The following is a 23,895-nucleotide window of genomic DNA, read 5'->3' as shown; positions in this document are numbered from 1 at the left end:
GCACTTATCACTACCTGCCGTTACATTATGTATTAGTCATCTATTTGTCTGTATTCGATCTCTCCCACTAAAACATAAACTCTGAGAGGACAGGGATTTCATCTGCCTCCCAGTGCCTAGAACCATGGGTTGGCATGTAGTGGGTCTTAATGAAGAGTTGTTGATTGAATGAATGATTTGCTTTATACTAAGATCATAAGTCCCTTGGACTTTGACTTATATTAGTTCTATTTTTTCCATGATCCTGGAAGGAGGGAATATTTGTTTTCTCCAGGCTTAATATGTGCCATTGCTTGAATCACTGAAAGTTTAGAAAGAAAAAATGTGGTAAAATAATAAATACTCTGCTGTATTGTATCTTTTGACACAAAGAGCCTTGGTTCATTTCTAAGTACAACTTGGACCTGATGCAAAATAACCAAGTTTTATTACAGGGTGTGTTGGGGAGAGATCCTTAGTTGAGAGAGAGTGGTATATTGGAAACATGGTCAAATCATAGAGCCTGTTGTGGGGTGTTTATGGTAGAGTTCTTAACTTGAATCGGATAAAGCATAAATCACTAAGTGCTTAGAAACATAGGAGCTGGGATTCAGTTTAAATCTGGCTCTGCCACCCATTTGCTGTTGTGAACCTAATTTTTTTTTTAATATTTGGCTGCGCTGGGTCTTAGTTGCGGCATCCACAGTCTTCACTGTCGTGTGCGGGATCTTTAGTTGCGGCATGTGGGATCTTTAGTTGTGGCATGCATGCAGGATCTAGTTCCCTGACCAGGGATCGAACCTAGGCCCCCTGCACTGGGAGCCTGGAGTCTTAACTACTGGACCACCAGGGAAGTCCCATGAACTTAATTTTTATTATGATTTTATTGGTATTATTTTCTGTTACTTAGACTGTTACTCTGATAACCTTATGTAAAAATATTTTAAATAAATGAGGGATTTGGGATGAGATGAAAATTTACCAGAAAGGAAAAGTGGAAGTCATTGATTGATGAAAAGCAGGTTACTCAACAGTAGACACAGTTTGATTTCATTGTGGTAAAAGAAAAAATATATGTGTACATACACACACGTGAAGGAAAATCCAGAAAAAATATGCCCTAGGTTGTTAAAAATGACCTCGGGGTAATGGAGATGTGAAGTGGAGTTTGGGGTATGGGTTTTTAGTATTTTGCTTGTCTGTATTTTTCTAATTTTGCACATGATACATGTACCACTTCTGTAATAAAAAGGTTGTTTTTAAGTGAATGAAAATAAAATAAATGAAGGGCATAATATAAAAAGTGCTATTGTAAGCAGCTGCTTATATGTATTCTTCAACTAGAACACCACTCACGTGATGGTTTTGGTTGACAGGTGCCACCATGTCGGCATTGATCCTAACAGCCTGCATTATTTGGTGCATCTGCTCAATCAAGTCTAACAGACACAAGGATGGCTTTCATCGGCTCAGGCAGCATCATGATGAATATGAAGATGAAATTCGCATGATGTCAACCGGCTCCAAGAAGTCTCTCTTAAGCCACGAGTTCCAGGATGAAACAGACACTGAAGAGGAAACATTATATTCCAGCAAACATTGAAACACACACCTTGCATCTCTCCCAGCATAAGTACCAAGCAAAGTTACAGTTCCTTTTGGGAGACACTGCATTAAGAAGAGAGACTATTTTGCTTCTTCAAAGAGCTTTGGGAAGTTAACTTGCTAAATCTGTATTCTCTGTGAATTTGGCTGGCAGTTTTGAACTTCCCCTCCTTAAAGTACTCTTACCTTAAAAAGAAAAAAAAATCTGCTTTCTATTTATGCAGAGATGGGACAGCCACTTTGTTTTTCTTGTTAATTTAAGATGAGCTGTTTGGAGCTTATGCTATAACTGAAGAAAGCCAACTAGTGGATGTTGTATTTTGCACACCAGGTGTTTACTAGTGGCTTTAGCTTTTTCTCTTTATTTTAAATGGCCAAAAGAATCCAGAAACATTAAGGCAGGGACAGCAGTCAGAATCTGACATAAAGCTTTAAAAACTCGAGGTTTTTTCAACCTATTGAGGAGTACTTTTCTCTAGTTATTAAATAGCTGGAGTTTCTCTTATTATTCAGGTTTAATGGAGGCTGAATTGATTTTGAAACTTATGTAACATTAGGAAATGATTAAACGGGCTTCCGTATTTGGCTTTCTACCTGTTCCAAGGCTAGATCAGAACTGGTGGGCTGTGCTCTAAGCAGGATTTCACTACCTCTTGTGTAAGGTTTAGCAAAGCTGTAAACATCCCCATTTTAAGGGAGAACTTGTTGACTGTTGTAAAAGATCTCAGTGTCCATTTGCGTAGAGCTGAGAGGGAGATCTAGCAAAAGCTAAAACTCGTGTTGCCTATCTTTTAACTTGGTAAAAACCCACAGGTGCTGTTGCTTTTATCTGTGAAGCACTAGTTTATTCTAGGAATGCCTAATTCTTTACTATTTCCTAAATTTGAACCTTTTTCTATGTTGTACACTTAGGGTTTTCAGATGACCTGGCAATCGACAAGATCTGAATTCTACTGAAAATACCTGGAAGCGTGGAAGAGACCTACTTGCACATTCTTAACCTACCTTTGAACGCAGAATATCTACGCTCCTTGTTAGCCCAAGCCAGCGCCCTATCATAGCATCCTGTTATTGAAATAGCTTGGCCAACCTTATTCGTAAAGGCCTCTGCGTGTGATTGGGTTCTTTGTCCTAATGTTTCATTTGACGGTCTCTTCTTGATCAACCAATTTTGTTAAAAGTTCAGTTGAAAGCACTTAAATATGGCTCCCTCCATTAAAAAAAAAAGTAACACTGTAGTGAGAAAGTGTTATCTTCAGTGCCAGTGGGGTTACTGCAAAGGCCTAAAAGATTTGCGTTTTATTGTGTCTGTCATATCATGCTATTCAATGGAAATGATGCTTTTTGTAAGTATGAGTCTTACCAATGATCTAATGGTTTAATACCTTTGAATGTTTTAATGGCCAAGTTGCTGCTGAACTTGTACTAATTCAGGGGATCAAAAAACTTGCTCTCATCTTTTCAAGTTGTATTCTATATCCATTAATGTATCTATCATCCCAAAGCCTTCATGTGGAGGTGGTTTACCACCCATCTAGGTCATTCAACCAAGTATTGTGAGAAATGTACCCAAAGTGGCTTCATAAACAGAGATTTGCTTTAGCAGGAATAATGAAGTCATGACATTTATTAATGAGTATCTGTGATCTAATTTGGGTGGTTCCGGGTTAAGCCATTCTGGTATTAATCCTGTTATTAACAACTCGAAATTTTGAGCCCTTGCCACCCCACTCTTAGCCCACCACGTACACAGGACAGAGTTTGTGGGGTGCTAATACTTAATGAAATATACATGATTTAATTTCTTCTAATAATGCTCTACATTTTCCTTAAGGGGATGATGTGGTGGTATCGCTTTTTGCAGCTTTATTTTTGAGTGCAAAGTCAGAAAACCAACAAAGGGCCTATGAGTGGCTGGCTCTGCTTGGGACATTGCAGGTAGAAATGAAACAAAGTTGACATGACAACCTTTACTTTATTAGCATTGGTCTTCACTAGAGGATGCCTTTTAAATTCATCTCTGTCTTAAATTAAACATGTCTTTCACTGTACATCACAGTGGCTGGAGTCCATTGCCTTTTAAGCATGTGTAAACTATTTTTAGAGATGAACATACAGGTAGTTCTTTTAATAATTTTTCCTGAAAGGAAAACCAAATTCTGCTATGAATCTTGAAACTCTAATGAATTTCTAAATAATTGCATTGCTCTGGAAAACAAGGCCTTCTCAGCCTATGTTACCTGTTAACATGAATGTACAGGGTAATGACTACTAAGACTGTGTTCTCTGCCCTGCTTTGTCTTTTATTTGTGGATCTAATCTAATATGAGACCACATCAACTGCTTAAGGCGTTGAAGCCATATGGCATGGGGAATGCATTTCTTCAGTATTTCTCCTAGAGACTTTCCATTTCCTTGGAGTCATGGAGGCAAGTAAGTATCACAGTATTAAGAAATTTGCCCAAGCCTGAGTTGTGCCTTTCTTTACTCACAAGGCTTTTGTTTTTTTGTCCTGGTGATCAGTTTGTAAGCCTTCTTCCCTCCCAGCTCCTTAATAAAAGCAAAGTGATTGAGTAGGTAATGTTCAAAGTGTCTGCCTATGTAAATGCACTTGTACTGATTATGCAGTTCAATAAGATGAACTCAAGTTAATTTCAGAAGGAAAGACCCTTTAGTTTTGATGTATTTCGCTGAACATTTGAGTAGTAGCTGGGATCCCATCCAGTTGAGGAATGCTTGCGATTCTCTTTGGAGGGAATGTGCTTTGGGACTTTGTCATCCTCCAGAAAGGAAACGTAATGTATATTTGGCCCAGTGTGATTGATTGGTTAATCTTTGGTAACTTTCACCTGAATGGGATTTGCTGAATTAATGAATATTGAACTTAAAACTAATTATGAGTTGACAAATAAATAAAAGGTAGTGCTTATGCCTGAGCTTATTGTGTTTCTGAGCTAACACCAGGTTACTCAGTAACCAGGACCTGTTCTTCTATTTCCATTTATTTTCAGCAGTAAATCATTTTATTGTGGCCTGAAGTGCACTTGTGCCAGGTTCTGTCCTTGCTGTATTAAAAGCTTCTTGGCTATGAATGCTGTAATAGTGCCCTATGTTATGGTTCTCTGGTGGAATTGTTTTTAACAGGAGCAACTTTAATGTTACTACAAAAAAGTCCACTATGGTTGATGTTCAGTGATCTTCTATATAGCAAATTTTTGATAAGTATTTGGTTTCTGATTTGCTTTAATTAAAGCAGATTTTGGGGGGGTGATTAGAGCCCTTGATTAATGTCAGCTGAACTTGGATTTCCAGTTCACGAAGAAATGTTTCCCAACATCCAATCCTCCTATTTTTAGCAATAATTCATTAATATTCCACTTGACTTTCAGAATATTATCCTAGTTGATTTCCATTTGGCAGAATCTATTGTGAAACTTGAAAATAGGCTACCATTTTGAGGCATTTGGATATAAATTATATAAATATGTACGATTATGGCTTTTACAAATGGCATAACATGAGTATACTAGCTACCTTCTATGCTGGCCATGCTGCAGACTTTCTGGAGGTATGCCATAATGGTATTTTTTTACACACAGATTAAAAATCAACTTTTCACCTCCCCATTTTTTCAGAGTGACATTCCCCAGCTCCAGAACAATCTATAGCTATTTATATGAGGTGCCCAGAACTCATTCATCTCAAGTGCTTCAGTCTTTGGTTCATTTTCATGCACTGTGCCTTCAAAATGAAATTTTTAAAAGGGACTTTAAACAAAGTTGAATAGTAGTTTTAAAAAGTCAATCTGTGTAATTTATGTGAAATCTAAATGTAATGAGGGCCTTTCTGTTTTTTATATGTAAACAGATCTACTAATCCTGTATAAAAGTTATTTTATGATGTTTGTCTTTCTTTGTGTTTTGTCTCATAATCTTTTTTCAAAAGCAATAGACCAGAAAAAGTTACTGTTCCAATTCGAAAGTTATGGATTTAGTTTTTCTACCTATATGAGGGGAAAAATAGTCCCAGGCAAGGAATACAGGTTGTTAGCTGCAGAGTGTTTCTGTCTTCATGAATTGACTTAAAATAAAACTATGTTTCTGGAATAATTACATAGTAGCCACAGCTCAGCTAGATTGATATGTGTCCAGTCATTCCACAATGAACATAATAAAAGTGGCCATTGAAAGGTTTATGTACCCATTTCAAGGTTGTTTGTTTAAAATTTGGTTCTTTTTACAGATGAGCTGAGTTAGAGTAATGTGTCCTGGCACTTTTAGGCACAGTGGCAATGAATTTAATATCCCCTTTTCATTTAGCAATAACTTGTTGATACTGCTGCTCTAATAGGAATTGGGAAAACAAAGTTATATAAAAAACATGGGCTCTGCTGAGAAGGAATTCATACTCCAGACCAGAAAAATAGAAATGGAAATAAGCTGTACTTCTATAGTGACGGGTTCCTCTGAAAAGAAAGTCTGCTATAGAGGAAGTACAGCATAGAGATCTGAGCATGGACTTTGGAGTTGAACCAATCTCAGACTGACTCTTGGCTCTGCTCTTGCTTCCTGTGTGACTTAGTTTTGTATAAGCTTCTTAACATTCTCTGAGTCTTAGTTTCTCTACTGGTTAAGGAATAATACCTGAAAGGATTGGAGCGGGAATTAAGCGAAATAATGTTAGCAAAGGGCCCAACATAATATTTGACTCAAAATTGAATTACCATGGTAACCAGCATCATTTGCTGTTTTCTGATCCCTGTGAAAGAAAGTTATTTTATCAAATATATGAACAAAGATCTGTTTACAGGTGGCCTTTTAAATGTAGAAGAAATCCCTAGACATGAATACTAAAAATGAAATAAAAGTTTCCATTATGTGGTTCCATAAATTGTCTATAGCATGGCAGTAAAGTTTTAAATTGTGCCAAATGCTTCCTATTTGTTTTTAAATAAAATTAGATTATATTTATGCTTATTCAGTGAAAACAGCCTTACTTAAGTGCTGCGAGAAATATGAACCATAAAGATGGCTCTTTTCCCCCCAACGTTTGAAATATTTTCCTGAATTTTTGTCTGGAGTTTTCTCATAACTCAATCAAGAAACTTTTGGTTTGTGTTATAAATAGTAACCTACCAATTATATTCAGTTTTTCAGATTTCTAGAAGCTGATTGTTCTCAGCAAAGTAAACATGAATGCTCAATGCTAATGCACTACTCAGTTACGAATAAATGCTATCACGTAGGTCTTCACCTCTTACTCTCGCTTGCAGTTAGAATGCCAACTGATGCTATGCTGTTTACAGCCTCAGATAAATACACCATTAACTCCCAATTCAAAACCAATGAAATCAGCCTATAAAGCCAAATTTTAACTTTAGTATCACAATTTCCACCTACATTAATCAGTAGAATGTTAAAAGTAAGCATGTTATTTGGCATTGTGCCTGGAATCCTATTCTCTATCACTGTGTAAACAAAGGTCAACGAGGCAAGCAAGAATTAGAGTAGAAAGTCATTCAAGGTTAGAGGCCAGCCTGGAAAAAGCTTGAAAGCAGAAGGGTGAGAAGCTTGATTAGATTGAAAAATGTGATCATTGGAAGTGGGGGTATATAGAGATGGATGCCTCACATTCAGCTAAGACAGTTTATTGATTCAATCAGAAGCCGTATGAAGAGATTTTGATATAGTCAGAGCTGTAGGTGGAAAATAAAAGTAGGAGGAGGAGAAATTTAAGATAGAACATGTAGAAAGAGATTATGGATTAAATAGAAATTGTTTTAACATGGATTATATTCTGTGATTGTCATTGAGGTTGAGCCAAAGTGAAAGAATCACAGGGAAGGTCTAGATTGCTAGATCTGAACCACTAGTAATTTCGAGTATTTGCAGTTATTGCAACACTTATAAGTATTATCATCACTTATTTTTGTATGATTCCTATTAGAGTTTCTCAAGATCAAACGACTTCTGATTTGGTGTTTGAAAGATGGCAGGTGCCCAGAAAAATTGATCCTAAAGATAGTTAGGGAATGGGATAGATGGGGAGTGGGTATATTATGGTAATAGCTGAATTGGATGACTGCTGGATTTTAAAAATAATTTAGAAGATTTAGATTTCCCGAAAAGTTGCGAAGATAATATAGAATTGGCGGCTGGACTTTTATTTGGAGGGTGTGGGTGTTGGGAGGGCAGAAGAGAAAGGATTGTACAGTTTGCTATTCAGCGGGACTTGAACACATTTGAAAAGGAGTGAGCATAGGAGGGAACACGATGTCTAGAACCTAGTCAGGTACGTAGAGCCTGGGTAGTCCAGGTGTCAAGCCACGTGGGACTACTTCTAGTTCAACTTAGATCTTCTCTAGCGGAAGGTATCTCCGTCCTAGATTTGGAGATCTCACTATTTTTCAAGAGCGATGACCAAACATGGAAAAAGATAACTAAGCATGTAGAGAAATAAGACACCACCAGTAAAAAAAGCAGAAAAAGCCCACCAGCTTCAGATGACGACATTATCAAACACTGTAAAGCAAATAAACTTACTGTTTTCAAAGAAATAAAAGATAAACCTGAGACTATCACAGGTAAAATAATAGAACTTCTAAAAATGAAAGTACAGAAACTAAAATGGATAGTTGGCAATGGCAGTTTGGACACAGAGAAGCAGAAACTAGAAGGCAGATCTATAGATTCTCTCCTCTGCAGCTGAGACAAAATGGTAGAAAATAGGAAGGAGAGGGTAAAAATATGACGAATGCATGTTTGATCATTTGTTCTAGAGAGAAAGAGGAGAAAGAATGAAGCATAGGAAACTAAGAGACAACGATGGAGAATTTTCCAAAATTGATAAATGGTATCTGTAGATGAAACTCCATCCAAGACAGACAAAGTAAACATCCACACTTAGACACATTGGTGAGACTGCTGAGCATCAAAGACAAAGAGAAAAAAATGTAAAGCAGAAAGAAAAGAAATTAACTTCAAAGAATTAGCAATTAGACTGAGATTAGAATCACTCCCCACAAAGGAAACCAGCACAGTGAAATTAAACTTTGGAAGTGCCAGGGAAGCCATTAACTTCCAACATAGAATTCTCTATTGAACACATCTTTCAAGAATGAAGGTGAGGGCCTTCCCTAGCAGTCCAGTGGTTAGGGCTCCAGGCTTCCACTGCTGGGGGCATGGGTTCGATCCCTGGTCGGGGAACTAAGATCCCACGTGCCGTATGGTACGGCCAAAAAATTTAAAAAAGAATGAAGGTAAACGTCCAGGTAGCTGAAAACATTGGTGGCAACCTAAGCTCCCCATCTCCCAATATTTCGTTGTAAAATAAGGCAAAAAACAAGAAGGAAAAAGTAAATCTATACAAAAACCTCAGTGTAACTTGAAGCCAGACAATTTTGAAACTTCAAACTGACAATAAAATGAGAAAAATCACCAAATCTCTGCATATACTTTCACATGCCTGCCCCAGTCCCACCTCAGAGCAAGGCTTTGTGGAGAGAAGGCAGAGGGAGATGAACTTCAAGAAAGAGAGAAGAAGGATGCCAGCAAATGGGCCTAAAGTTAGTGTAAAACTACTGCCAAAAAGACTAAGTGCACCATAAGTCTGAATGCTCTAAAAAATATGTGCAAGCAGATCAGAGCACAAACCATAGAGAAGGGGCTTCAAAGCGAGCACAATTTAAAGGGGCTGGTGTAATCTAAGCGGGCAGTCTCTGAAATACAGAAAAAAAGTGAAAAAGGAGATGGACCTTTTGACAATTAGGTGATGAGAGAGAAAAGAAAAAGGAAAATTTACAGTCCTGCAAGATAAATGAAAACTGCAAAATTGGAACACTTATGACCCCTCCCTATCACCAAAACAAACCAACAAAAACCCCACTAAAGCATGTGAACTTTGCTGTATGGACAGAAGAGATCTCAGCCATGAAGCATGGAAATATCAGTAACAGATATGAATATTGATAAGGAAGAAACAAATTTGTCATTATTTGTAGATATGATTGTGCATGTGAAAAATACAAAAAATCTACAGATAAGTTAGAGATAATAACATAACTTAGCTTTACTTCCAGTTATGGGTGGATTAAAACAGAAAGACCTTCCCATCAAGAATAATTAGAAAAGCTTGGATTTTAAAACAACCACCAAAAAACCTGTTGAAGGATTGGAGAGCTACTAAAGTAACAAAGACTTAGGGGTCAAGATCCTAGCAAAGGGAATTCAGGGATGAAAATAATGAAGTTTTTACCTTAAGTTATTGGTTGATTCATAAGTGGTGACTAAGAGTTTAGAGATGCCTGGTAGCAGAGAGGCCAGGCAAGAGGCAGAGAACCATGCAGAAGCTTTAGGCAGTACCACTGTGTGGCAGGAAATATGAATTCAGCACCTATCAAGGCAGTGGGCACCGGTCAACTTTAAGTTAGGACACTTGAATGGCTACACATTAGAAGTAAGGGCTAGTCAGAAACAGACCAATTTTTATGTAGAATCCCACTTGGTATTAGTCCCATCCCATACTGGAGTAAGCTGATCTGCCCCTACTTGAACTGCCTGCAAGAAGCAGCAAACTGTACCTGGAGCAAGATACCATCTAGAGCCTCAAATGATTACTACAAATTTTAATCCATAACATATAGCATCCAGTTAAAAGTTACTTTTATTGTCACATCTCAAATGATGAAAGATCAAGAAACAAATAGAAACAGTCCCACGGGAGTTACAGATTTTTCAGTTATCAATCAGAAACTTTAAAACAATGGCAAGGAATAAATTCAAAAAAGTATAAGACAATGAAGAATTTTTTTTTTTTTTTGCGGTACGTGGGCCTCTCACTGTTGTGGCCTCTCGCGTTGCGGAGCACAGGCTCCGGACGCGCAGGCTCAGTGGCCATGGCTCACGGGCCCAGCCGCTCCGCGACATGTGGGATCCTTCCGGACCGGGGCACGAACCCATGTCCCCTGCATCGGCAGGCGGACTCTCAACCACTGCGCCACCAGGGAAGCCCCCAAGATGAAGAATTTTAGCAGATAATTAAAATCTATTAAAAATTAAACGGAGGCTTTCATTTCTCAACAAAATGGACTAGATGTATTTCTCTTCTATTCCTCCCACTAAGCACAGCAAAAAACCTCATGCGTTATATATAAAACAAAGAAGACTCAGAAAGGTGGAGAGAAGAAGGCAGACCAGCTAGGAACCTCCAAGGGACCTCCAGCATCCAAGGAACGACACTGTGGTGAGTTTCTTGGTTTTCTTTTTGCCTCATATATCCCATAATAGATGTTGCCTCATATATCCCATAATGGATGCTGGAGAAGCTGGCAACCCAGAAGTGGCACACGGGCTTAGTTGCTCCGCGGCACGTAGGATCTTCCCAGGCCGGGGCTCGAGCCCGTTTCCCCTGCATTGGTAGGCAGATTCTTAACCACTGCGCCACCAGGTGGGCAGCCCTGGGAAGCTGGGAAGCCCCAGGTGTGATTTTAAAACCTTTACAAGACGTAAGATTTCTGCATTTCACAAGAACTGGTAAAATGTGGACACGAGCAAACTGTGATAATTTATGTATCTATAAAGAGTGAGTTTGGACAGCTGATTTTAACAGGTTGAGGGGTCAGGATGAGGCACATGGAAGCAGTTAGCACACACTTTTTAGATTTGGCGGCTGGGAAGGAAAGAGGGCTGGGATTCTACCGTAGAGGAAAAGGCGGCCAGTGGAGAAGAGCACATATATCAGAGATGTGGGATAATGGAACACAGGCAGAGGTAGCATGAAGAGGTTGGTCTTGGGAAGAAAAGAGCCTCTGGCTTGGAGAAGAGAAAGAGGCTGGCTGAAGATGCACATTTGAGAGAAGGTGAAGGAAACAGGTAGTTGTGTCTAAGGATAACTTTCTTCTCAGCCTGGGAGGTCCCTGTTGGAGAGGGGATAAGCCCAGCTGAGGGCGATGATGTAGGTTTAGGGCGCGGAGAGCGGATACCAACACCAGAAAGGCAGATGTTCAGGGAGTGTCAGGCGCTAAACCTGAAGTTGTCAGTCTCGCTGCTCAAAAGGTGTAAAATGATGAATTGACCGCCAGGTGGCGGTGTCTGTGGAAGCTCACGTATCCCATCGGCCCTGGCGCCAAGCGGAAGAAGGCGTGGAAATGACTCTCTGGCCTGCATCACCTCTACTCTCCTATCCCGACTGACGTTGGACAACAAAGATGGCGGCAGGAACCAGCAATTACTGGGAAGGTAAGGGGAGACTTCCGTCTGCGTCTCGCCGAGGGGCAGAAGAGCTGAGCGAGGACGGGTCTTGGCGGAGGCAGCAGGGGGAAGAGCCTGTCTTCCGGAGCGGCCGAGTTGACGGGCAGGGCCGGGCTAGTGCGAGCCGCCGGGCCTGGGGGCTGTAGAGACCGTGCGGTCTGGGGAGGGGACTGACCTGAGCGACAGCGGGACCTGGGGCAGGGGTTGGGCAGAGAGGGCTGAGCCGGGACCGAGAGGAAGAGGGTTTGAGTCGCCGGAGGAGAGCTGGGTTGAGGGGGGAGCGGAACTCGGACGAAGGGGGTTGGGTGTGAACTCTGGGAGGAAACGAGTGTTGAGCGAGAATATGCCGAGTCCAGGAGACTGGAGGTATCAGCGCCTTAGAGTTGAGGTAACTGTTGGGCAGTTGAGTAGGAAAAGAGGAAGGAGAAACTTGTCAGTCCGGTCCATCGAGGGAAGTTGTGTGAGCGGAATGTCTCCCTCCTGTTGGGTCCGCTTGGCACCTTCAGGCTGGGACTTCGAGGATTGGGTGTGGAGTCGGATTTGAAGGCAGAGGAAATAACTTTACCCTCTGCTCTGGAAATCGGTTTTCTTAAAAAGAGAAAGTTGAGAGAACCAGTGTGAGTTGTAATTATTGCATTTGCTTTACCTCTTCTACCAAAAAAAATCTTGTGACTTGACAAGCAAGTTTATTTAATCTGAAAATATGGTTTGATAAAATGGGCTCATGTAAAACTCATTCCTGGACCATGATGATAAGCAGAGATCAGAGAAGGCTGATCTTTTTCTTTCAGTTGTCTCTTTGCTTTACTGCAAAATAGAAACTACTCTCCGAATCCCTTTTCCCTTTTAACCTATTTCCTCTTGCTACCCACCGAAGCCTCTGGAACCCACCACAAATAGCAGTATTGTCACTATCAGCCACTTGGTCTAAAATACTTAATTCTGAGGTCATCCATACTTGCTTGTTATACTTTCAAAATGCTTTTACTTGATGTTTTCTACTATAGAAGACAGTTACTAATTACAGAGAAGCATGCTTATAGTTTAAAACATGTATTAAAACGGTTATTTGAAATGTGTGTGCTAGCTAGAAAATATTTTAAAATTATGTAGAAGTGGCTATTGGTATCTTGAACATTAGTCATTAGGCTATACTTTCTTGAAGCGTCATGCTCTAATAATTATAGCAGCTTATTATTGACAGCCTACTCTGTGCCAGGTGCCTTAAACACATGATTAGTAATGCATAGGAAAACCCTGAAGCTAGGGGTTTAAAAAACAAAAAGCAGAGATTCATAGGTTAAGTAGATTGTGAATAAATCAGAGCCAGTTCTCAGAACTTCAGAACTTTAGGCTGAGCTGAGATTCTAACTGAGGTTTGGTCTCTGAGAAAATGTGCTCCCCTGTATTACCTGCATGCTGCTTCCTACTTCTGGTTGCTGATAAGTATATTGAAATAATGTTTCATATTCTTGTTCCTGAAAGATGAGATCTTTATACTATGCCTTCTGTATTTCAGCCCTTTTATTTTGACCTCTACTTCACCATTAATGAGAGTATTCACATCTAGATATGGGCTTCCTCTCACTCAACCACCTTAGATGCCAAACCATTATACCAATTTCTCTGCATGCTTGTTTGCTTCTGTTCTTTAAAAACTTACACCCTTATTTCTGTTTTACTTATATTTGACCTTGTCGGTAGCACATCGTTTACTGCCAAACTCATCCTCTCCACATATCTTTCAGTAAGCTTATTGAAAGACAGTTTTTTAAATCTTTGTCAGTGATTTTTTTCTTTACACTCAAGCACTTACTCACTGTACTGTTAAGAATTTCATAAGCTTAATAAAGCTTTGGAACATAAAGAGATAGGAAAATCCTTGTCAAAAACAGTGATGGTTTCTTTCTTATAAAGTTAGCTGGTAAATTGATATAATGCTTGTCATAAACCATACTCGGTTCCTTTGTGATTTGTATTCTCTTCTGTTTTCCCCTGAATTAAAATTAAAAATTTTAGCTGTTGCTATATAAGTAATTTCAGGGATGTTAGAACAGCATTTGTTGTCTAGCTGTCTTTGGGATAAAGCTGAAAATTTGCATTTCCCACTGTTTCTCCCCTTTTTGCTTCATCTGAAGTTTAAATAAGTGACAATTTGCTTTCCTGGGTAGGTGTTTGGTTTGCTTCTTTTAATACTTTTCTTTAAGGGGGACTCTAGATATATGATCATTTTCATAGTTTGTTTTCTTCAGAAAAGTTTTGTGATTTTTATATCTACTGATGGATTTTTTGTGTCTAATTATTTGCTTTTGTAATTTTGTTAAAGATCTCAGGAAACAGGCTCGACAGCTGGAAAATGAGCTTGACCTGAAACTAGTTTCCTTCAGTAAACTATGTACAAGTTACAGTCACAGCAGTGCCCGAGATGGAAGACGCGACAGGTATAGGTACTACCAGATTCTCTCTATTATGCCTTAAACTATATAATGTTTTTGAAGCATTAAAAAAATAAAGTAAAATATATAACTCTGTAACTTGGTCTATTGGTAAATTTTTGGTATTTTATTTTTTGTTTTTGCCTTGTTTTTTAGTGACTTATAAAAATTCTTAAGTCTTGAGATGAACATTTATTTGGGATCCTTAGGCAAAGACTGTGTTGTTGTCAGGAGGAAAATGCTAAGGCTTAAGAGTGAGTTTGCATCAGAAATAAGCCAGTATAAGGAAATGTTGCTTTGCCCACATTGTATTTCTTATATTTTCTGATTGCTAAATGGATCTGAGAGACTACTCAAATGCACAGTATACCTACTGTTATTCTGGTGTTTTAAAGTTAATCTAATGCAGTGTGTATCCTCACTGTTAATGATCGAAGCTCTTTTAAATTTTGGTTCTTTTTTGAGAAACTGGTATACTACTATTTTGAACATATTTAAATGTATTCTTATCTTTGAAACTCACTTTAGACCATCCACTTTGTTTTGAAAAGTATTAGGAAATATTTAAGAGACTTAGGAAGATATAAAGAATAATATAATGGATCCCCATGTGCCTATCTCCCACTTTAAGAAATAATCATTACCAATTCAGTTGAGGCCCCTGATGGCATCCCATTTTCTCCCTCCGGGTAACCTCCATATATTTTTACTACATATATATTTGTGTTCCTGAACAATTCATAAGAGTTATTTTGCAACTTGCTTTTTTGTGTAACATTATTTTTGAGATTAAGCTATGGATACATTTAACTCTAGTATATTCATTTGCTGCATATAGTATTACATTGTGTGCTTGTATCAGTTTATTCTGTAGATGAGTGTTGTTTCTAATTTTTGCTTATTTTAATAATTTTAAACACAAGAGTGTTCATCATGCCTCAGGTCCTGTTTTTAAGAGCTTTATATAAAGGCTGCTGGCAACATTTTTACTTATTTTACATACCTTCTTGAGGATTGGTGGTAGGTGGGATATTTTTTCAGCTAGTAATAATAAAAACTGAGCTTGGATTTGAAACCAGATCTTTCTATATCCTGAGCCCATGCTCCAAACCTTTCTGTGTACATTCCAACAAAAGTCTTATTTCAGTACTATAGCCAGTGTTGCTTCTTTTTACAAGGTCACATGATTAAAGAATTAAAGATAGCAGGGCCAACATATTGACTTTAGGAGCTAAAAGTAAGCTATTGGCATGTCACATAGCTTTGATTGCAATGCATTGCTTTCGGCTTGCCTTTATTTAACAGGTAAAGAGAATGAGAAATATTCTTTTCTATGAGTAAACTTATTTTATCACTAGAAAGCATTTTTCCTGAATTTAAGTCTCCCATTTGACTATGCCAGTGAGTATACAATTTTAAAACTCCAAACTGTTAAGAGATACGATTACATGATGCTTTTCCTGTGTTCTCTGTGTATCACGATCTTAATTCAGACGCACCTTGTTTTATTGCACTTTGTTCTATGTGCTTCACAGATATTGCATTTTTTTACAAATTGAAGGTTTCAGCCTTGTGTTTAGAAGTCTGTTGGTGCCATTTTTCCAACAGCATTTGCTCACTTCATGTATCTGTGTCACATTTGGTAATTCTCGCAACATTTCAAACTTTTTCATTATTAGGATATATTTCTTCTGGTGATTTGTGATCAGTGACCTTTGATGTTACTTTGTAATTGTTTTGGGGCACCACAAACTGCACCCCTATAAGATGACAAAGTTAATTGATAAATGTTATGTGTATTCTGATTCCTCCGTGGACAGGTCCTTCCCCCATCTCTTTCCCTCTCCTCAGGCCTCCCTATTCCCTGGGACACAACAGTATTGAAATTAGACCAATTAATAACTACAGTGACCTCTAAGTGTTCAAGTGAAAGGAAGAGTTGCACGTCTCTCACTTTAAATTAAAAGCTGGAAATGATTAAGCTTGGTAAGAAAGGCATATTGAAAGTCGAGATCAGTTGAAAGCTAGGCCTGTTGTTCTAAACAACCGAGTTCTGAATGCAAAGGAAAAGTTCTTGAAAGAAATTAAAAAGTGCTACTCCAGTGAACACACGAATGATAAGAGAGTGAAAAGCCTTATTGCTGATATGGAGAAAGTTTGAGTGGTCTGAATAAAAGGTCAAACCAGCCACAACATTCCCTTAAGCCAGGGCCTAATCCAGAGCAAGGCCCTAACTCTTCAATTCTGTGAAGGCTGAGAGAGGTGAGGAAGCTGCAGAAGAAAAGTGTGAAGCTAGTTGAGGTTGATCCAAGAGATTTACGGAAAGAAGCCATCTCCATAACATAAACGAGCAAGGTGAAGCAGCAAGTGCTGATGCAGAAGCTGCAGCAAGTAATCCAGGAGGTGCAGCTAAGGTGATTAATGAAGGTGGCTACAGCAAATAGCACATTTTCAGTGTAGACAGAACAGCCTTTTATTGGAAGAAGATGCCACGTAGGACTTTCATAGTTAGAAGTTGATGCCTCAGAGCTTCAAAGGACAGGCTGACTCTCTTGTTAGGGGCTAATGCAGCTGGTGACTTTAAGTTGAAGCCAGTGCTCATTTACCATTCCAAAAATCCTAGGGCCCTTAAGAATTATGCTAAATCTACTCTGCCTGTGTTCTATAAATGGAACAACAAAGCCTGGATGTCAGCACATCTGTTTACAACATGGTTTACTGAATATTTTCAGCCCATTGATGAGACCTACTCTCAGGAAAAAAGATTCCTTTCAAAGTATGACTGCACATTGACAATGCACCCAAGAGCTCTGATGGAGATGTACAATGAGATTAATGTTATTTTCATGACTGCGAACACAATGTCCATTCTGTAGCCCATGGATCAAGGAGTAATTTCAACTTTCAAGTCTTATTATTTCAGAAATACATTTCTATGGCTTCCGTAGATAGTGATTCTTCTGATGGATCTGGGCAAAGTCAGTTGAAAATCTTCTGGAAAGGATTCACCATTCTAGATGCCGTTAAGAACATTCATGATTCATGGGACGAGGTCAAAATAACTACATTAACAGGAATTTGGAAGAAGTTGATTCCAAACGTCATGGGTGACTTTGAGGGGTTCAAGACTTAAGTGGAGGAAATAACTACAAATGTGGTGGAAATAGCAAGAGAACTAGAATTAGAAGTGAAGCCTGAAGATGTGACTGAATTGCTGCAGTCTCATGATAAAACTTGCACAGATGAGGCGTTGTTTCCTGTAGATATATAAATTTCTTAAAGGTGAATGGTTTCTTGAGATGGAATCTACTTCCGGTGAAGATGCCATGAAGATCGTTGAAATGACAGCAAAGGATTTAGAATATTACATTAACTTAGTTGATAAAGCAGCAGCAGGGTTTGAGAGGATTGGCTCCAATTTTGAAAGAAGTTCTCCTGTGGGTAAAATGCTATCAAGTAGCATTGCCTGCCGCAGAGAAATCGTTCACAAAAGGAAGAGTCCATCAGTTCAGCAACATCAGTATTGTCTTGTTTTTTAAAATTGCCCCAGCCGCCCCAGCCTTTAGGACCCGGATCAGTCAGCAGCCATCAACATCAGGGCAGGACTCTCCACCAGGAAAAAGATTACTCACTGAAGGCTCAGATGATGGTTAGCATTTTTTAGCTATGAAGTATTTTTAAATTAAGACAGGTACATTGGTTTTTTAGAATAATACTATTGCAGACTTAATAGATTACAGTAAATTGTAAACGTAACTTTTGTATGCACTGGGAAGCCTAAAATTAGTGTGACTCACTTTATCGAGATACTTGCTTTATTGTGGTGGTCTGGAACTAAACCCACAATATCTCTAAGGTATGCCTGTACTTTTATGACTCCTTTAAAGGGGAAACTATTCAAGAACATTCCCTCAGAAATTCTACAACAAATTGGAAATGAGTTTGTGGAATTACTTCAGCCTCACTGTCCCTTTTAATGAGAAACCTAGAGCCATGAGGACCAAGATCCAATGTGCATTCTAAAGTTTTGTTTGTTGCCCAGGTTGAAAGCACATCATAATGAATAAACTCAGTGACAACCAGAAGTTTCTTTCAGGAGTAATTTTTTTACTTTTTGTATTTTGAGAACTTTATGATCTTATGAATCACCATGTACTTATAAAATGAATTAAATTTAACTGAATCTTAGTATTGTGGAGAGTATGTTTTTGACCTTTTCCCCGGACTCATACCTCCCTGAGAATGGTGAGTGTAGAGATTGCCTCCTCATCCATTCAACAAGTATCTAAAGAGCATCTACTGTGTGCCAAGCACTATTCTCAGTGACAGGCATATATCTGTGAGCAAGACATAGGCAGTTTTCCTCCTGACGGAGCTTATGTTATTGGCCCATTGTTCTTTTCCTTATTTCTGGTAGGGGAGGATCTGTATTAGTAGTATATGGAGCATTTCACATGGGCATGTTCTGAGATAAGCAGAGAACCTTGGGTTGGCTCTGACACATGATCAAGAATGAGATATTTTAAGGCAAATAAATTAAAATTTTTAAAGAAATAAAAATTTGGACCTAGTTAAACATCCTAAAATAAAAATCCTCCTTATTGGCTATTTCACTGCTTGTTACTATTGCTGTAGATGTGTATGTGGAAAAGGGAAAGAGCTAAGGTAAATTTACCATTAAACTGGTTATTTAATCTTTTCATTTACTGCAGCCAAGCAACTGTCACAGGGCAAGAAAAAGTCTTCAGTAAGGTTGGAGAGCATAGTCATTTCCTGGTATTTATCTGTGTTCAGTATAACTAAGATCAGTATTGAGCTGCAGCTGCTCATATGATAGTATATACCACTTGGGACCTAATGAAGGTTAATGGTTTTTCAGAAGAGACAAATGAAACTTTCAAGACATGTGGTTTTAGAATTTGAATTTGTCAAACATAGTTTCACTTGTAAAAAGTTAGGATTGACTATTAAGATTTCAGAAGACAGTTAAATACATTTTTGCAAAGCAAAACAGAAACAATTATGTAGTATAAGTGGAAATGTAAAGGATTGGTATTAAAACTTCCCTGCTGGATGTGGCTATCTGTATTAGACTTAAAGCCAGTTCCTGATTATTTAATAACTATTTATCCAATCTGTGGATTGTTTAAATCTCAATTTTATTTCTTCTTGGAAAGAGTCATAGAAGGAAAAGAGAACTTAAATTAAGGTCTCAGGAACCATAATTGAGGTAAAAATTTTAAAGGTTATTCCTCACAGAGCTAACATAATTTGTAATATATTTTATGGCTCTTCTTAGATGCTGTACTACATAGGTCTGCAATTTTATTTCACATAATTTGTTCCTTTAGATACAGCATTTAATTGGGCACTGCCATAGTTTAAGTTACTTTCATTTGGGAAACAGTAAACAAGCATTTAGAATTTCTTTGCATTATTAAGATTGGATGTATTAAAGCTTGGGACAGTCTTACATTCAATTATATTTTATACTGAATTTAATATTTAGGATGTGTGATCTTTATAGAAAAACTTCTATAAAATTATAACTTCTTATGAAACAAAAAGAATGTCTCCAGGGTTCCACTTGACCTCTTTAAGAATAATTACCTTATTATTTTAAGTATATTTTAAAGGATTAGGTTTAAGTAATGGATACTCTTTATTTGAACTTCTCTTCAGCTCTGACACAACACCCCTTTTAAATGGATCAAGCCAAGACAGAATGTTTGAAACTATGGCGATTGAGATTGAACAGCTTTTGGCAAGGGTAAGTACCTTCTGTTAAATGGCTGTTTTGCTAATAACTGTGTACCTGTTAGATATGGTACTAGATTATATTAATGCAGACGTATTTATTGAAATCACCCTTTCATTCAAGGTGTATGCCTCCCCAGGCCACTTGAATTTTGATGACAGCCATTCCCAGGTCCTATGGATGTTATTTTAGCCTTTATGGATTATTTTGGGGAAATACTGAACCCTTGCCTGCTGTCTTCTTGGTTTTGTTTTTGTTTTTTGCTGTTAGCCAGAAAGGCATATAGGCATATAATTTACTTTTATCTCTTTACAGTGCTTTCTAAAATATTTTTATTGGTTTTCTTTTTCTTTCTTTCTTTTTTTTTCTGTTTTAGCTTACAGGAGTAAATGATAAAATGGCAGAATATACCAACAGTGCCGGTGTCCCCTCCTTGAATGCAGCATTGATGCATACATTACAGCGACATAGAGACATATTGCAGGTAGTACATTGGGCTTGAGATTTTTATGTTATTATAGGAAGTTTTAGGGTTTTTTTTTATTCTATGAATAGAATGTGTTCACGTGTATGTAGGGGAACAAAGGGAAAAATCTTGTAAGAGGATAAATGCCATGCTATAGAAGTTTGTCCTGTTTTACTTTTTTTTCTTGATATTATAAAATTCTGAAAATGGTTAGCAGCTCTTGCTTTTGCCTGGTAAAATTGAATAATATTCATCAGTAGGTAAGTATACTTCTACTGTGGAAGATCTTGCTAGCTAGCTGAAACAGTGAAATAGCCAGTGGTCACGCATAAGCAGTCATATGGTGGTTTAGAGTATACTTTCATCAAGCTTTGAAGATAACATGGAAGAGAAGTAATTTGCTATATTTAGTGTATTGTTTGAGAAAAATATTAAAAGTATACCAATAAAATGAAAAAACTTTTAAAGATTTACATGGGAGGTGTTAAAAATATAGTGGTACAAATAGGAAGGCAAATTTTTTTTTTTGGCTGCGTTGGGTCTTCGTTGCTGCACATGGGCTTTCTCTAGTTGCGGCTAGCAGGGGCTACTCTTTGTTGCAGTGCGTGGGCTTCTCATTGCAGTGGCTTTTCTTGTTGCGGAACACAGGCTCTAGGCACACGGGCTTCAGTAGTTGTGGCACATAGGCTCAGTAGTTGTGGCTCGTGGGCTCTACAGTGCAGCCTCAGTAGCTGTGGTGCATGGGCTTAGTTGCTCCGCGGCATGTGGGATTTTCCTGGACCAGGGCTCAAACCTGTGTCCCCTGCATTGGCAGGTGGATTCTTAACCATTGCGCCAACAGGCAAGTCCCCAAATTTTTTTAATATTGAAAAAATTCCACCATTTCTAATTTTTAAAACTTGTTAAAAATAGGACTAGAAGGATACTTTATTTACCTAATGCAAAAATGTGTACATCAGATTAAAATCTGTCATAATGCTTAATAATAAAGCACTAAAAGCTTTCCCACTGGAAAAAAGAAAACAAGACAAGGAGGGACTTCCCTGGTGGCTCAGTGGTTAAGGATCCGTGTGCCAATGCAGGGGACATGGGTTCAATCCCTGGTCCAGGAAGATCTGCATGCTGTGGAGCAACTAAGCCCATGTGCCACAACTACTGAGCCTGTGCTCTAGAGTCCACGAGCCACAACTACTGAGCCTGCATGCCACAGCTACTGAAGCCCATGCGCCTAGAGCCTGTGCTCTGCAACAAGAGAAGCCACCGCAATGAGAAGCCTGCACACTGCGACGAAGAGTAGCCCCTGCTCGCGGCAACTGGAGAAAGCCCATGTGCAGCGACAAAGACCCAACACAGCCAAAAGTAAATAACTAAATATATTTGAAAAAAAAAAAAGCAAGACAGGAATACCCACAATCCCCATAGATGTTTAACATTGTTTAGAAGTTCTTGGTTGTTCAGTTACACAATAAAAAGAACAAGATATAAAGACTGAAAAGGGAGACAAAATCTGTATTCTGTGGTAATGATAAGATTATATAGCTAATACAAACCAAGAAAACTAAAAAAAAAAATTGGAAACATTCAGTAAGTTGATGACTTATAAAATTAATATATAAAAGCAAGTAGTTTTCCTACACACAAACAGTAATCTGTTAGAAAGTACAATGGAAGAAACTATTAAAATTTTATGTATAATTTAATAAGAATGTATAGGATTTATATGTATAAAACTCTACTGAGGAACATAAAAGAAGGTTTACTCTGCTTTTTTATTGATTTATTTACTTATTTTTTTTTTTGCGGTACGCAGGCCTCTCACTGTTGTGGCCTCTCCTGTTGCGGAGCACAGGCTCCGGACGCGCAGGCTCAGCGGCCATGGCTCACGGGCCTAGCTGCTCCGTGGCGTGTGGGATCTTCCCAGACCGGGGCACGAACCCATGTCCCCTGCTTCGGCAGGCAGACTGTGAACCACTGTGCCACCAGGGAAGCCCTTACTCTGCTTTTGGATGGGATGATTTCTCTCTAAATCAGCCTATATATTGAATCTTATCCCAGTGGAAATAATAGGGGTTTTTGTTTGTTTCATTTTTTAAAAAACAGCAAAATGACACCAAAGTTTATTTGGAATTATAGTTACATAAGAATAACCAAGAAAAAAACCCATGTGAAAATGAAGATAAGTAGTAAAGGATGCCTAATTCTGCCACCTGTTAAAACCTGTTAAGCTAGAATAATAAAACTGTTTGATTCTGGAGAAAAAGTAGATGAATAGAGTAGAGTTCATATATAGACTCAAACATGCATGAAAATTTACTTTCTGATAAAGGTGCTATTTTGAATCAATGGAAAAAAGAGGGATTATAAAATAAATAAAGCTGTAACAATTTGCTAACTATTTGAGGGGAAAAACACCTCAATTTCTATCTCATTCCTCCTATCCAGAGTAAATTCCAAATGGATCAAAGATTTATATGTAGAAAAAGAAACAATAAAATTTCAGAGTAAAGCATGGGTGAAATTGTACATTTTGGGGTAGTAAAGGACTTCCCTAAGCAAGACCTGATACCAGAAACTATAATAAATGACTAGTTTGCTTAATATACAGAGATAATAGAAATAAGAAAAAAGCAGCCCAGTAGAAAAATGGGCAAAGGATATGAACTTGTTTACAGAAAATGAGTGGCCAAAATCATAAAAATATGGTCAGCCACATTCCCAAATGAAAATATACAAATCAAAATGAGATATGGAAAAAAAATGAGATACGATTTTTCACCTGTCAAGTTAGCAAATATTGAAGCATTTGTAACCCATTGTTGGCAAGAGTGTAGAAAAATGGGCACTCATCCATTTGCTGGGCATGTAAGTTGGTGTAGTCTTTCTAGAAGGCATTTTAACACTATCAAATTCATGTAAGATTCTTTGACCCAGTTATTCTGCTAGGCATTTACCCTTTAAATACATTTAGTTCAATAAAATATATACACAAGAGTGTTTATTGAAGCATTTTTTTAACAGCAAAAAAAAGGCAACTAAAATGTTTATCAGTAGAGAATTTATTAAATTACTATAGTCATAATTTAAAAATTAACTATTAAATATTAAAAAGAACGTAGATTTCAATTTGCTGATATGGAAGGATTACTTCATACTTTATGAACTACAAAAAATAAGGTTGCAGCAGAATATAGTATGATTTCTTTATCATAAATGAAAGAAATAATAAACTCATATATGCAAAAACATATTTCCTGAAAGAAACTGAAAGACAGTGATCATAATATTAAGAACTGTGGAGCAAGATGGTTTTTACTTCTGTTCTTTTTGGTACTCTTTTAGTTCATGGTACCCCATGTTCATGTATTATTTTTGTTTTTAAAGGGCTCTCTGGGAGGTGGCATTATG

At 38.0% G+C, this 23,895-nt stretch overlaps 2 protein-coding genes across 4 annotated transcripts in view; both read left to right on the top strand.

Moving 5' to 3' along the window:
- The window catches only part of CPD (carboxypeptidase D), a 67,336-nt gene extending 61,852 nt beyond the window's left edge, over window positions 1–5,484 (top strand). For both annotated transcript variants that reach the window (XM_019926958.3, XM_019926956.3), the window contains one exon: window positions 1,356–5,484. In XM_019926958.3, coding sequence (XP_019782517.2) covers window positions 1,356–1,582 — 227 coding nt within the window. In that variant the 3' untranslated portion in view covers window positions 1,583–5,484. The remainder of the gene's footprint in view (window positions 1–1,355) is intronic.
- A 6,205-nt stretch (window positions 5,485–11,689) lies between these two features.
- The window catches only part of GOSR1 (golgi SNAP receptor complex member 1), a 50,094-nt gene continuing 37,888 nt past the window's right edge, over window positions 11,690–23,895 (top strand). Inside the window, exons 1-4 of one of the 2 annotated variants that reach the window (XM_004311642.4) lie at window positions 11,690–11,819; window positions 14,158–14,272; window positions 19,949–20,036; window positions 20,401–20,508. In XM_004311642.4, the coding sequence (XP_004311690.1) occupies window positions 11,789–11,819; window positions 14,158–14,272; window positions 19,949–20,036; window positions 20,401–20,508 (342 nt within the window). In that variant the 5' untranslated portion in view covers window positions 11,690–11,788. Of the gene's footprint in view, window positions 11,820–14,157; window positions 14,279–19,948; window positions 20,037–20,400; window positions 20,509–23,895 lie in introns of both variants that reach the window. The other variant, XM_019926955.3, reaches the window with a different exon arrangement.

Source organism: Tursiops truncatus, chromosome 20 (assembly GCF_011762595.2).
Source record: "Tursiops truncatus isolate mTurTru1 chromosome 20, mTurTru1.mat.Y, whole genome shotgun sequence".
Classification (NCBI taxonomy): Eukaryota; Metazoa; Chordata; class Mammalia; order Artiodactyla; family Delphinidae; genus Tursiops; species Tursiops truncatus.
The sequence above is the reverse complement of the archived record's forward strand: the minus strand, read 5'-3'. Positions and strand labels throughout refer to the sequence as shown.